The sequence below is a fragment of the Sander lucioperca genome, chromosome 12 (genome assembly GCF_008315115.2).
Source record: "Sander lucioperca isolate FBNREF2018 chromosome 12, SLUC_FBN_1.2, whole genome shotgun sequence".
NCBI lineage: Eukaryota > Metazoa > Chordata > Actinopteri > Perciformes > Percidae > Sander > Sander lucioperca.
This window is the reverse complement of record NC_050184.1, coordinates 718,978-732,306: the sequence shown is the minus strand read 5'-3', so window position 1 is coordinate 732,306 and position 13,329 is coordinate 718,978. Positions and strand designations below refer to the sequence as shown.

Sequence of the window (13,329 nt, the reverse complement as noted above, 5' to 3'; positions counted from 1 at the left end):
TAATCACATTCACAACGTTTTGAATTGAATTTAAAGTAAATATAGAAGTTGTCATGAACACTTCTGCTCCTCTGACAGAGATCATAAACTGCAGCATATCACAAAACAACAGCTGATGCAGTTGTGCTGCACTTCATATTTAATTGTCGTGGCTTTTAATGACGGCTTCGAGGCAGAGATGTCTTGTATTTGTTAAATGCCTGTTGCCTCGACTCCTCAGCTCAAATCTCCTGGGGGCGGGACTAAGACGCCAGGAGAGGAATCGAAGAGAGGAATCTGGGATGCACAAACTGGGAATTGGGAGAGGGCTCAAGACTTTGAGGGGTTGAGACAGACAAGACCAAGACCAAGACCAAACAACTGAAACATACAGTATATACACAGCTACACTGTAAACCTTTGATGTAAATGTACAGCTAAATTCTCACAGTATAATACTGTTTTAATGTTATACAGGATCATACTGTAAATGCATTCTGGGAGAAAATAATAATATTACAGCACTATCTGTGAATGTTACAGATTACAGGTATTTACTGTTAATACCAATGCATCTTGGGAAAATAAAGGAAAATGCGGGAAATACACTGCAGCCAGTATATTACTGTAAATCCAAATAATCCAGTAAGAAACTGTAAATCTATTTACAGTAAAAGGGGTGTATAGCTGCAGACACGGCACACCTTCTACTCTGCTTCTCTTCATAGTCGTCAGATTCATCTACCAACCCTTATAGAGCTGGCTCAGGTTTGCCTTGGACCAGCTCTTAATTATGCTGTTATAGTTTTAGACTGTGGGAGGACTTCCTTTGACACATGAGCTCCTCTCTTCCCTCTCTTTCCATCTGTGTGCATCCATGTCCCAGAAATGCTTGTTTCTAACTTATCTCTGGGAAGCTTATTCCCCTGAGTGCTTATGTTTTTTCGCCCCACAGTTTTCCTTGGATTAGGATGGCACCTAAATCATGGCATCAGTTGTCGCCGTGGTCCTGCTCCACGCCCTGCTATGCCCTGCTACACCCGGCAGTGCCCTGCTACGTCCTGCTATGCCCTGCTAAGTTCTGCTATGCCCTGCTACGCCCTGCTATGTCCTGGTATGCCCTGCAGTGCCCTTCTACATCCTGCTACACCCTGCAGTTCCCTACTACGCCATGAACTACTACAACTACTATTTCTAGTGGAACTATTTCCATATCTTTATTGTGACTATAATTGCCACTGTTCATCACACCCCCAACTGGCACCGTCAGACACTGCCTACCAAGAGCCTGGATCTGTTCGAGGTTTCTCCCTAAAAGGATGTTTTCTTCACCACACGAGGTTTCTGCCTAAAAGGGCCTCGCCACTGTCGCACTAAATGCTTGCTCTTGGGGGAATTGCTGGAATTGTTGGGTCTCTGTAAATTATAGAGTCTGGTCTAGACCAATTCTATCTGTAAAGTGTCTTGAGATAACTCTTGTTATGATTTGAATAAAATTGAATTGAAATTAAAATACCTTCAAATATAAACAATATGCGTACTGTAAATAAACAGTAGTTTACTGGCGAAGCTGCTGCCAGTATATTACTGGTGAATTGCATACTATTTCCAGTAAAATATTACAGTATGCAATACTGGACACTACGCCGGCATAAATATCCCATAATGCAATGCGGTAGTAACAACAACGTTCATAACAAACGGACAGAAACCAAGGGGCTCTGTAATGTCAGCAACGCTTTGATTTACATTTCTACATATTTAATGACTATTGGTCTAGTTCTTCACCTCTTTCAGTTATGTAAGCGTTATCTGGCGATGCTGCTAAAGCTGAGGTCGGCAGGGGTTACTATGGTTACGCGTCTCCAACGGCAAGGAGGCTCTCAGGAAGTGACATCTTTGTGCGTCCAAAAAGATACACACTACTGTTTATTTACACAAAAGTATGTTGCATAGTGCACCTGGGTAGCTTACCTGGTAGAGCAGGTGCCCATGTATAGGGGTTTACTCCTCGACGCAGCGGCTGTGGTTCGACTCCGCCCTGCGACCCTTTGCTGAATGTCATTCCCCCTCTCTCTCCCCTTTCATGTCTTTAGCTGTCCTATATAAATAAATGCCTAAAATGCCCAAAAAATAATCGTAAAAAAAAAAAAAAAGTATGTTGAACGATAGTATACATGTTGAGTATGTAGTGCAGAGTATGAGATTTCGGACGCAACCGTAGAGTGGTGTGCTGAATGTATCACGTGGTGTGAAAATTTTACTTAGAGTTTTGACAGTTGTGAGTTGATTTCAGTAAATTTGCCAAGTCAATGGAGAAAAACTATAAATCTGTCCCAATCAGGTCACAGTGAAACTAAACTCAAAGGTTTTCTTATATTTCAAAATGTTTGGCCCTCAGAAGGAGGAAACCTGCAGCCTGGAACTCTGGTTGTCACGACACAACATTCAATTCAAAATACAGTACATTTGATAATGAGATCCAGCAGATTGGACTCATGTTTTACGTCTTTGGTTTGTGTTTGACTTCAGCTTCACACAGAGGGTGAGCCCACTTTGACTTCCCCAGCAGCTCCAATGGGACATTTAAACACAGAGGCAGCAAATGTTGTGCAGGTTAGCATCGTTTTAGACCAGGGGTGTCAAACTCAATTTCACTAAGGGCCACACTAGAAAATGAGAATCACATCAAGGGCCAGACATGTATTGAGATGCTTTTATTTTGAAAAAGTCAAATATCTTTGATTGTATTACTGTATGTCGCTTCTTTGACACATTTTTCCTCATTGTTGTAGCCAATTTTGTTTCTTTTTAAAAAATTGTTGCTTTTTCTGACATTTTTGTCTCTTTTTTTAAGTTTTTTGTTGCTTTTTCGACTTCTGTCGCATTTTTGTCGACATAAAGCCCTACAAAAGTTAGCCAAAAAGTTCCTTAGCCATGATAGAATTTAGCAAATCAAGCAAAATAATGATTACATTTTAAAAGTAGGCTACAACACAGCCGACTCACAACAACCTGTTTCACAGCCTGAATATGAAAACTCTCTGCTTCTGGGGAAATTTCTGCCAAATTCTGCTTTGAGTTTTGCGTAATTACAGTTTGAAAATTGTTTCCTGTCTGTTTGGGTTTGGCGCACAACTAGGTGGGCCAAAATTTATAGTGAACCTAAATGAATTTGCAGGTCAGATTAAAATCTGCAAGGGGCTGGGTTCGGCCCATGGGCCTTGAGTTTTACAAGTGTTTTAGATTGATCCAACATTTTCTCACAGCTGTTAACTCCAGTTTGAACATATCACACAAAAGTGTATGTCTTTAACTTCCAGGGTTAATCTAACTGTAGGTACTCTGCATATTGGACACCAAATTATTTAATTTTTTGAAAGAATCTTTTCAAAAACTAAAATGTCTTAACATGAATCCAACATATTATTTGCAAATATAAATCAGCCTATTTGTTAAAAAAAAACAAACATGAATTATCATTCATGTTTTGTTTTTTAGGTAGTCACTAAGGTAGCCATGCACAGATCCAGTTATCCCAAGGATTAACTGTGCCTTCCACATGTATGTTTGACATTAGAACATGATTTATAATCATGCCAACAATTATTCAAATTGCTTAGTATTATTTGCAAAAATAAGTATGTGTAAGTAAAGGCTTTAGGCTGTCCTACATGTTATTGTAGGCCCAGTTTAACACGCAACTTAATTCTATACAATATATGTAGTAGGAGGTCCCTGATCCCTCTCTCTTTCAGTTAAGGGGTCCCTGGATTCAAACACTTTGAAGACCCCTCGTTTAGAGATACAAATGTGATTACAAAAAACAAACTTGCTCTAACATTTTGACTGCAGTGACGATAAAATACAAAACCTCTTTCTTCTTCCAACCGTCTTTATGATACTTATGGGCTTTTCACACGAGGAGCGTCACTTGGCCTGCGTAGTCGTGTGGATCTGCGGGGTCTACTTCGCTCCTCATGTGAACAGACAGGCGCACAATGCTCCGGGAGTAAACGCCAGGCGATCAATGCTCGGTAACCATGGGGATTCTGTGCACTACTTGCCTTGCCTGACTGTGGTATCATATAGCCTATCCCTAATTCAAGTCAATTTATAACAAATAGTGGCAATCCTACACTGTAAGAAATGATTCTGTGGTCATGTAGATTTGAATTAATGTATTAGGTAAAATATTATTTCAAATAAAAATGTTTGGAATAAAATCCAACCATTGTAGTTAAATAAAACATAAGCATTATATTTATCTAATCCCAAATAGAGAGAATATTGAGTTAATTAAAATCAATGTAATCAGGCTAATTTAAATTGAAAAGCACTTCCTGTCAACCTAGCTAGCTAACAGCCATAATGTTACCCAGCATGCCGTTCGGCTGTGTAAATTTGTAGGCTAAATGTAAAATTATTAGTGTTAGAAATTTTTAAAGTCACAAATAGTTGTGTGCTATGGTGTTTTATCCTATTAAATAGAGTTAGTTGTGGGTTATTAATTGTCGTAAATTTACAACCATGAGTGAGAAGGGTACGAAGTTAACACGGTTCCCGTTCTGAAGTCACTCACAGATCAATTCGGCCGTAGCGTTCTCTGCGGCATTACACCGGTATTACGGTATATGAAAAATTCATATCATATGGGAAATTAATACCCGTATACTGGTATACTGCCCAGCACTACTACAATGAGTCGAAAGCACAAAAGTGAATTGCTAATAAAATTCTTATTTGAGTATTTGTTAAGTTCTGTACTTTCTGGGCCATAGACTAGTTATTCCTAAGAAAGAATATTTAGATTTAATTCATTGCATTGATTAAATTGAAATCGTAGTAATCGATTATTACTCAATTATATATCATTGATATGTAGAATTAAATTAATTTTTATTAGTACTATTTACACATTAGGGAGTTTATCTTTTTCAAATCAACTCCATATTTTTGTTTAGGTTATAATTAATTCTGTACTGTTTTCTGTTCGAATATACTCATTAAATGGATAACTATTAAGGGTCTCATTTAATTCATATTTACTCAATACCAAACCATCCATCCATCCATCTTCGTCCGCTTATCCGGTCTCGGGTCGCGGGGGTAGCAGCTCCAGCAGGGGACCCCAAACTTCCCTTTCCCGAGCCACATTAACCAGCTCCGACTGGGGGATCCCGAGGCGTTCCCAGGCCAGGTTGGAGATATAATCCCTCCACCTAGTCCTGGGTCTTCCCCGAGGCCTCCTCCCAGCTGGACGTGCCTGGAACACCTCCCTAGGGAGGCGCCCAGGGGGCATCCTTACCAGATGCCCGAACCACCTCAACTGGCTCCTTTCGATGCAAAGGAGCAGCGGCTCTACTCCGAGCTCCCACGGATGACTGAGCTTCTCACCCTATCTCTAAGGGAGACACCAGCCACCCTCCTGAGGAAACCCATTTCGGCCGCTTGTACCCTGGATCTCGTTCTTTCGGTCATGACCCAACCTTCATGACCATAGGTGAGGGTAGGAACGAAAACTGACCGGTAGATCGAGAGCTTTGCCTTCTGGCTCAGCTCTCTTTTCGTCACAACGGTGCGATAAATTGAATGTAATACTGCACCCGCTGCGCCGATTCTCCGGCCAATCTCCCGCTCCATTGTTCCCTCACTCGCGAACAAGACTCCAAGGTACTTGAACTCCTTCACTTGGGGTAAGGACTCATTCCCTACCCGGAGAAGGCACTCCATCGGTTTCCTGCTGAGAACCATGGCCTCCGATTTAGAGGTGCTGATCCTCATCCCAGCCGCTTCACACTCGGCTGCGAACCGATCCAGTGAGTGCTGAAGGTCACAGACCGATGATGCCATACCATGTGAAATTTTATTAATAATATTGCTTGTAAACTGTTGCCTCATTTTTATTGAGTAGATATGGTGTATCTTTTCTTACAGTGTAGTCTTTCCTAACCACAACCAGTTGATAGCTAAAGTTAGCTAAATTAGCATAGTAACAATTATGGACGTTACACGATAAATCCAGTCTTGTGCCGATGCTCTGACAAGCAAAAGCCTGTTTAGGGAACTCACAAACAGCAACAATCAGTCTCTTGTTCATTATTTGCACTGCGCATCACTCATGTAGGGAAAAGTTCAAGACAATTAAACAGTTTTACAGATTTGCGCCTACTTGTCGCGTTACCTGTCAAACTGCCCCCCTACCTGCCCGCTCACCTCTCATTGAAAATGAATTAAGAGGAGGGACAATCGCTCCACATGTGAAAAGGCCTTTAGTGTTGTGCATTGCGTGGGAAACTGTAACAAAGTGGTTGATTCACTCACCACTTGTCCCTTGTGCTTATGTACATTTGTCCATATGTATCTTACACATTGCTCTAGTTAATTTATGGTCTTTATTTCACACATATCTACTGTATAGTTTCAGTTAGATTTATTAACAGCATGGTGTATTTATGTTAATGACATCATGCGACCAAACCAAGTCATGGGGGTTTTCTGTGTATAGTTAATTTTCATTTTGGTTAATGAATTTGAGGCGTATTGATACGAATTACGTCCCTCATAAAGTTTTCTTTATTGTGTAAATGAGTGCGAACTGTGTCTAGCTTTGTCCAGACTTTGGTAATGTTAGAAGTGTTTGGTAGACTCACCACTGAGAGATAGTGGTGTAGTACATGTCTGATTGAGAGCCCTATAATGGCAGGCCTTTCCTCTGCTGAGGGAGAGGAAAGCTGTGCTGATACAAACACATGCTTAGGAAAGATTGACTGATTTGTTGTACAAAGAGAAGAAGTCTGCCTGCTATCTTTGATGATCTGGCTATGCTACACGACAAAAACCTTTTAATTTCCTGCAGATTTACCATCAAACATCAAAATGCAACGAGTGACTGTCAGGCATCACCTCGTCCTCCTGTTCTTCCTCCATCTCCTGAGCTCAGCTAAACTGGAGGCGGTGGACAGAGTGCCGGTGGAGGTGATCGTTGACAGCTCCCCCTGCAGCGCCACCTGTGGGCTGGGCGTTAAAACTCAAACCCTGTGTTTCTTAAAAGATTCCAAGACAGCCATGGAAGAAGGCGTGAGAAGGGAAGATGGAGCAGAGGTAACAGTCTTAAAGGTCCCATATTGTAAAAAGTGAGATTTCCTATTTTTAAATTATGGTAGGTATGGCAGGTTGAGGTGATATATAAATACTGTGAAAGTATTGAAACGCTCAATCTACAGAAAAATGCACATAGCCCGTATTCAGAAACTTTGCCTTTAAATGAGCAGTCAGGATTTTCGTACGGTTGTGATGTCACAACAGTGCTATAAATAGGTAGAAAGTCATTCCCCGGGCCGCAATGACAGCGCAGAGATTCACAGAGCGCAGATGAGAAAGACCTGAAAATGCTGACCAATCAGAGCGGACTGGGATTTTCGGGAGGGTGGCTTAAAGAGACAGGTGCTAAAACGGAGCGTTTTCAGACAATGGGTATATTTAGACAGACAGTATGAGATTGTTTTTTTTACATTAAGTATGCAAACATCTTCTAGTAGAGGCACAAACTACAAGTATGAACCTGGAAATGAGCATGATATGGGACCATTCAAACATCAACAACGTTAACACTAAATGATTGAGAAATGTAAGAAGGAAAATAGCTCTGACTTTAATAACAATAATCATTGTCATCTGCATGTGGAAATGGCTTAATGGAAGGTGTTGAAGGATTGTCGTGTCCGTAAGGTGAAGTGTCTGGAGTCGTGGCAGTGTGGACTCAGCACCATGACTGTGACTTCAGGACAGAGAGTGGACATTGATTGTCTGGGAGAAGTCATGGAAGCGATGGGGAGGTTTTCCTGGAGGTAAGGATGGAGGATCCAAGAGTGATTCATGTCTATATGAATGCAAACAATGAAAAAAAAAAAAACTTGCCCGGATATACTCTCATACTGCAGAACTAGATACCCACTGCAGAATAAAATTAAAAATTTTGTATCGATTGTTACTCTCTACTCTAACTGTAGAAGTGTGAAGCCTAGTTTCCTCCCCCCAGGACTAGATTAACCGAGCAAGGTGTCCCAAGGCAAAAACGAGCTGTGGGCCTTTCATATGCCCAAACTTAGTTTGGTTAAAAATGTACAATGAATTTAAGAATATGCATAATTCTATTCACTGAAATAGTTTTTCAAGGTGTTCAAACTAGATTTTGAGACAGCATCCCACTACAAATAGGATTTCAATTTAAAATACAGGAGCCACTTTATAGAGAAACTAAACCGTTGGTTTAACTTCTCACCTTGCTGAAGTGATGAACAGGTGTACGCTATGACCTCTGACATCACTGGTTGGTGTGTCTATCGGTTCCGACCAAACCTAACACCCATCAGTGATGCTGGCTGGGGTCAGCAGTGAAACAGGTTAGAAACGTTTTGACAAACTTGCTCATGTCTATTGTCATTTTCATCCGTAACTGTAACGTTTAAAGATACATAGCTAAGCAAAGAGGTCCGACCGACGGTAAAAAATAATGGGCAAAGCTTCCGAGCCTTAAAAGTGAAACCTATGCGGAAGTGCCTTAATCCTGCATTCTATCTAACTTCCAGCAGGGGCCAACTCCACCACCTCCAAAAATAATTCTGTTTCTATAGAAAATGAGCCTACTCTTTTATATATATATATATATATATATATATATATAAAATAATAAAATAATAAAATATATTTGCTTTATTAACTAATTATACATTCAAAATAATGAGTTTATGGTCTTAATCGCTAGTTTCAAGTCTTCTTCAATACAGCATGGTGTTCATTCAGTAAATGATGGTCCCATTTATTTTAAAATAGACAATAATAATAATTTATAGTTTATTAATCCCCAGGGGGAAAATGAAAATTTTTTTCACTGTTGTTAGAACAGACATTATACACACAGGCCTGGTCGCCTAAAAATGCCGTGTTCAGCGTTCTGCTAACCTAGCTAGCTAGCTACCACTAGCGTTTTCTGGTAACTTATGGGGAAGTTTGCAGATTTTCTGTAATGCAGTAAATGCAGATGAATGGTGGCAGTACCTTGTTTACCCGCTGGTAAATCTCCACTAGATGACTCGCTAAAGCGAATGGTTGAAATTCTTCAACTGTCCCTCTTTAGCATTTAGCTTAGGGCAGCGCCATTGCAACCATAAACAGCACTGGCCTGGCCACCCTCTCATCGAAAATCACCACATCCGGTTGCATACAGCAGTCCACAAACCACTGGGTGACTGATGCTACGTCCATTATTTTTACAATCTATGGGTCCGACCTATCTGACGTTTCTGCTCGGTTTATTTTCTGTACTGTGTTGCTTTGCTAGCGTCTTTGATAAACCCAATATAGTATTAGGAACAGCAACATCTCACCGCCGGCCAGACTTAACTGCTAGTTTGGGTGATGTCATTTTCTTTAGTCTGTGGCCCAACAGGTAAATTAGCAAGCTAACATTAGTGAAAGTGTTGATATATGAAAGCATCAAACATTCATTTTAGATGGAGATGAGAGTATATCCAGTTGTTCCTCGTCCGCATTTGCTCAGCGCAGTTTAAATTAGTGTAGCGAATATTTATTTGCTGCTTATATAATAAATGTCCCATATAATGCTCATTTTCAGGTTCATATTTGGATTTTGGGTTTCTACTAGAACATGTTTACATACTTTAATATTAATATACTTTATTTTTCTCATACTGTCCGTCTGCATATACCTGTATTCATCCTCTGTCTGAAACGCTCCGTTTGAGCGCCTGTGTCTTTAAGCCCCCCTCCTGAAAAAGCCTAGTCTGCTTTAATTGGTCAGCCATGTGTTGTCTTCCACATCTGCGCTTTCAGAGTCTCTGCATCGTCATTGCATTGTAGCGGCATTTTCTGACTGTATATATAGTATTGTGACATCACAATTGTACGGACGTCCTGATGGCTCGTTTTAAGGCACAGTTTCTGAATTTGTGCTGTGTGCATTTCTCCGTGGATCTCTGTAGACAGTATTTATATAGCACCTCACCTACTTTATGATCAAACAAGACATGGAACTCTTATTTTTTAGAATAGGGACCTTTAATGTTTTAAATATAATGTTTTCTTTTATGGCTCAGGGTATCGTGGCGATACGCCCGAGGAGCAATCAGCTCTGACGACTCTCTATTTGATCGCTGGCATGCTCCTCTGCTGGACCGAGTGATTCTGGACCCCATCGCGGAGGAGGACGCAGGTAAACACACCTGCACCCTGGATTTTTGCATAGTTCAATATATAATTTCCTGGTTAGCTCGTAAGCAGGGTTGGTATTGTGAGAAATTTTAAAGGGATACTTCACCGATTTAGCATTGAGCTTTGTATCAGTAGAAACACGATTTGAATGACCGTGCTTCCCTCCCTCATGTCCCCCTGAGATGAGAGATCTCTGTATTGTGGGTCTAGAAAAAAGCCTCTGATGACGCAAAAATCGTCGTTTTCCATCATCGGAGGCATTTTTGCCCAGAGGCAATAGACTACAGCCAGTAGTAGGAGCTACTTCCGCATGTTTTCAACCTGCCCATAGGGGGTTGGACAGTAGTCGTTACACGAAGACTGCCGAGCCAAAACGAGCGTCAGCCATCTTGAATCCTCGCTTAGCCTACTGGCTTCTCAGCAGAAGATTTTAGATAGATTTATTCATCCCGAAGGAAATTTTAGAACAACAATTATGTGCATTCAAACTACCGCACACATGTACCACCGTGATACATTGGTACAGATCGGAGAATATGCAGGAAACTTTATTACAGACGGAATACTCGACACACTACGCAAGTTTTGCCTGCTATGGAGACCAGCACCTCAGCCTGCGGTGTTGCTCGATGCCGCTAGCCGGTAAGGGGACATCCTCAGCAGTGTGTGGAAAGCGGGACGAGGATAGGAGTTGGAGCTAGGTGGAAAGCTAATGCTAGCCGGCCACCTGTGCCAGACCTCGCCTGCTGCAGAGACCAGCACCTCAGCCTGCGGTGCCGCTAGACCGAATACTTGACAGGCTTCGCCTGCTACGGAGACCAGCACATCAGCCTGCGGTGTTGCTCGATGCCGCTAGCCGGTAGGGGGACATCCTCAGCGGTGTGCGGAAAGCGGGACGAGGGTAGGAGTTGGAGCTAGGTGGAAAGCTAACACTAGCCGGCCACCTGTGCCAGGCTTCACCTGCTACGGAAACCAGCACCTCAGCCTGTGGTGCCGCTAGCCGGAATACTTGACAGGCTTCGCCTGCTACAGAGACCAGCACATCAGCCTGCGGTGTTGCTCGATGGCGCTAACCGATAAGGGATACCCCCTCAGCGGTGAAACGCGGAGGATTTCCTGGCTTTTCTCGGCCTAGAAGGCATCAATTAAAAAAAAAAATTCACATTTATAATAAGTGATCCAATTTAAAGATATATTCAGCTTTCCAGCGGTGAAATATCCCTTGAAGTTGAATTTGGCAACTGAAGATTAAAAAAAGATAGGTTGGAGGTACGAGTCTGACTCTACAGTTGCTGATCCTCAACCAAGTAAACGTGCATGTGAAAGAAAATGTGTAAATACAGATTTCTTTGACTCTCAAAAATGTTTTTTTAAGTTATTTGATATAGCCTTTGGCTTCACTTGTTTAATAGAAGGCCATCACAGAGCCACACTAGCTAAGAAGCTAACTTTAATAATTGCAATGGTTTTGAGTTAGCTGTAAACGGTTTAAATCAGTGTCTCAATGTTTATAACTTCTAGACATAGAATGCTTCAAAATGTAATTAAAACTTTCACAATGATATCCTAGAAACAGTACTGGATTTCCAACAGAGACATTTCTACACAGGCAAACGCACACAAAGCACATGACACAAACACCTCCTGCTTGTCAGCTGATGAATGTAAACACATCATTTAGGAAAAGTGCCAATAAATTAACTAATCATGTCCAATTACCAGGCACCTATCGCTGTGTTGTGCAGGATGCCACCTTCCACATTGTGAAGACTGTTTACTGGGGGATCCGGGTTTTGCCCGTCGGCATTCTTAATCTGGACTATGAAAGCTCTCTGGTCCAGTGGGACTCCACTGGAAACCAGCAGAACCAGACCATGTCAGACCAGCAAGACTACAGGACAGCTCTTCTTTACACAGTACGGTTAGGTTTAGAAAGTGATGGGTTTTAAATTACATGCATAATTATTTAGTCAGTTTGACATATTGTTGTATAAATGGCCATTAAAAAAAAATGTTGTGTAGCCACCATATCAAAAACAAAAATCACTACATAAAATTAAATTCACTACATGTTCATTTCATGGGAAATACCAAAGTAATGATTCTTCTCAACAGCAGTGCATTTTATCTGCCTGAACACAGGTGCTGATCAGTTTGAGCCTGGCCGGCATCGGGGCTGGACTGATTCTTCTGGGACTCTACTGGATACACTGTAGGACATTTCAAGTTGGTTTAACTTGGAAAACGCACCTGCTGCCTTGAAGATGCAAGTTAGCTCAACTTGAAGATTATCTTTGTTTCAACTAAGAAATTTAAGTACATAAAGTTGATGTAACTTCACTTCATGTTCTAGTTGTCTCAGCACTGTTTTGTAAGTGGTCAAAATTGATTGGCCTTTTAATCGCTTCAACCTAACCCACTGTTTTAACTTAATACTTCGAGTTGAAACAAATATTTATTTAATTACGTTATTATCAATGCAAGACAATTATACCTAGTCGAACAAACACATTTCTGCATTTATACAACTGTGGCATGCGGCTTAGAAGTAGAGCCGGTTAGCCCTCAACCACAAGATTAGCGGTTTGATCCTGGCTCCTCCGCCACATGTCAAAGTGTCCTTGAGCAAGACACTGAACCCCAAGTTGCTCCCCTGCTCCTAATGCTTAGGATGGGTTTAATGCAGAGATATATGGCAAAGTTTTAGACGGAGCCTCAACAACCGTCCAAAAAGCACGGTACCGTTATATAGTCAAGTGAGATAGAGAAGGGACTGAAGAGAGGGAGTTGGCCTAGCGGCATTAAAACAAAGCCGTGAATCAGAGAAATCAAACGTGTTTTCGCCGATTCATCACTAGAAATGCAACAGTAGCAAGCACCTCACTATCACAAACCTTATCCACATTCATATTTAAAGATACTTTTTGGGGCATTTTCGGCCTTTATTTTTGAGAGGACAGCTGAAGAAATGAAAGGGGAGATAGAGGTGGAATGACATGCTGCAAAGGGCCGCAGATCGGAGTCAAACCCGGGCCCGCTGCATCGAGGAGAACCTCTGTATATGGGCGGCCACTCTACCAACTGAGCTATCCAAGCGCCCCCACATTCATATTTAGA

General features: G+C 41.5%; 1 protein-coding gene across 2 annotated transcripts; it reads left to right on the top strand.

The window, feature by feature from the left end:
• The first annotated feature begins 2,379 nt into the window (after positions 1 to 2,379).
• On the top strand, positions 2,380 to 12,555 carry tmem81 (transmembrane protein 81). 2 transcript variants are annotated; one of them, XM_031323824.2, is made up of 6 exons: positions 2,380 to 2,595; positions 6,839 to 7,083; positions 7,684 to 7,829; positions 10,098 to 10,213; positions 11,935 to 12,128; positions 12,355 to 12,555. In XM_031323824.2, exons 2-6 carry the CDS (start codon positions 6,859 to 6,861, stop codon positions 12,472 to 12,474), a joined length of 801 nt encoding a protein of 266 aa, XP_031179684.1. In that variant the 5' UTR covers positions 2,380 to 2,595; positions 6,839 to 6,858; the 3' UTR covers positions 12,475 to 12,555. The 2 variants fall into 2 exon arrangements, with proteins under 2 accessions (XP_031179684.1, XP_031179685.1); XM_031323825.2 differs by having other exon boundaries at positions 2,428 to 2,524.
• Positions 12,556 to 13,329: the final 774 nt, after the last annotated feature.

Excerpts from the sequence above, each read along its gene's own strand:
- tmem81 (XM_031323824.2), top strand. The coding sequence starts at position 6,859 with ATGCAACGAGTGACTGTCAGGCATCACCTCGTCCTCCTGTTCTTCCTC. Across the intron at positions 7,830-10,097 it reads ATGGGGAGGTTTTCCTGGAG|GGTATCGTGGCGATACGCCC; the intron begins GTAAGGATGGAG and ends TTTATGGCTCAG. Across the intron at positions 12,129-12,354 it reads GGACAGCTCTTCTTTACACA|GTGCTGATCAGTTTGAGCCT; the intron begins GTACGGTTAGGT and ends GCCTGAACACAG.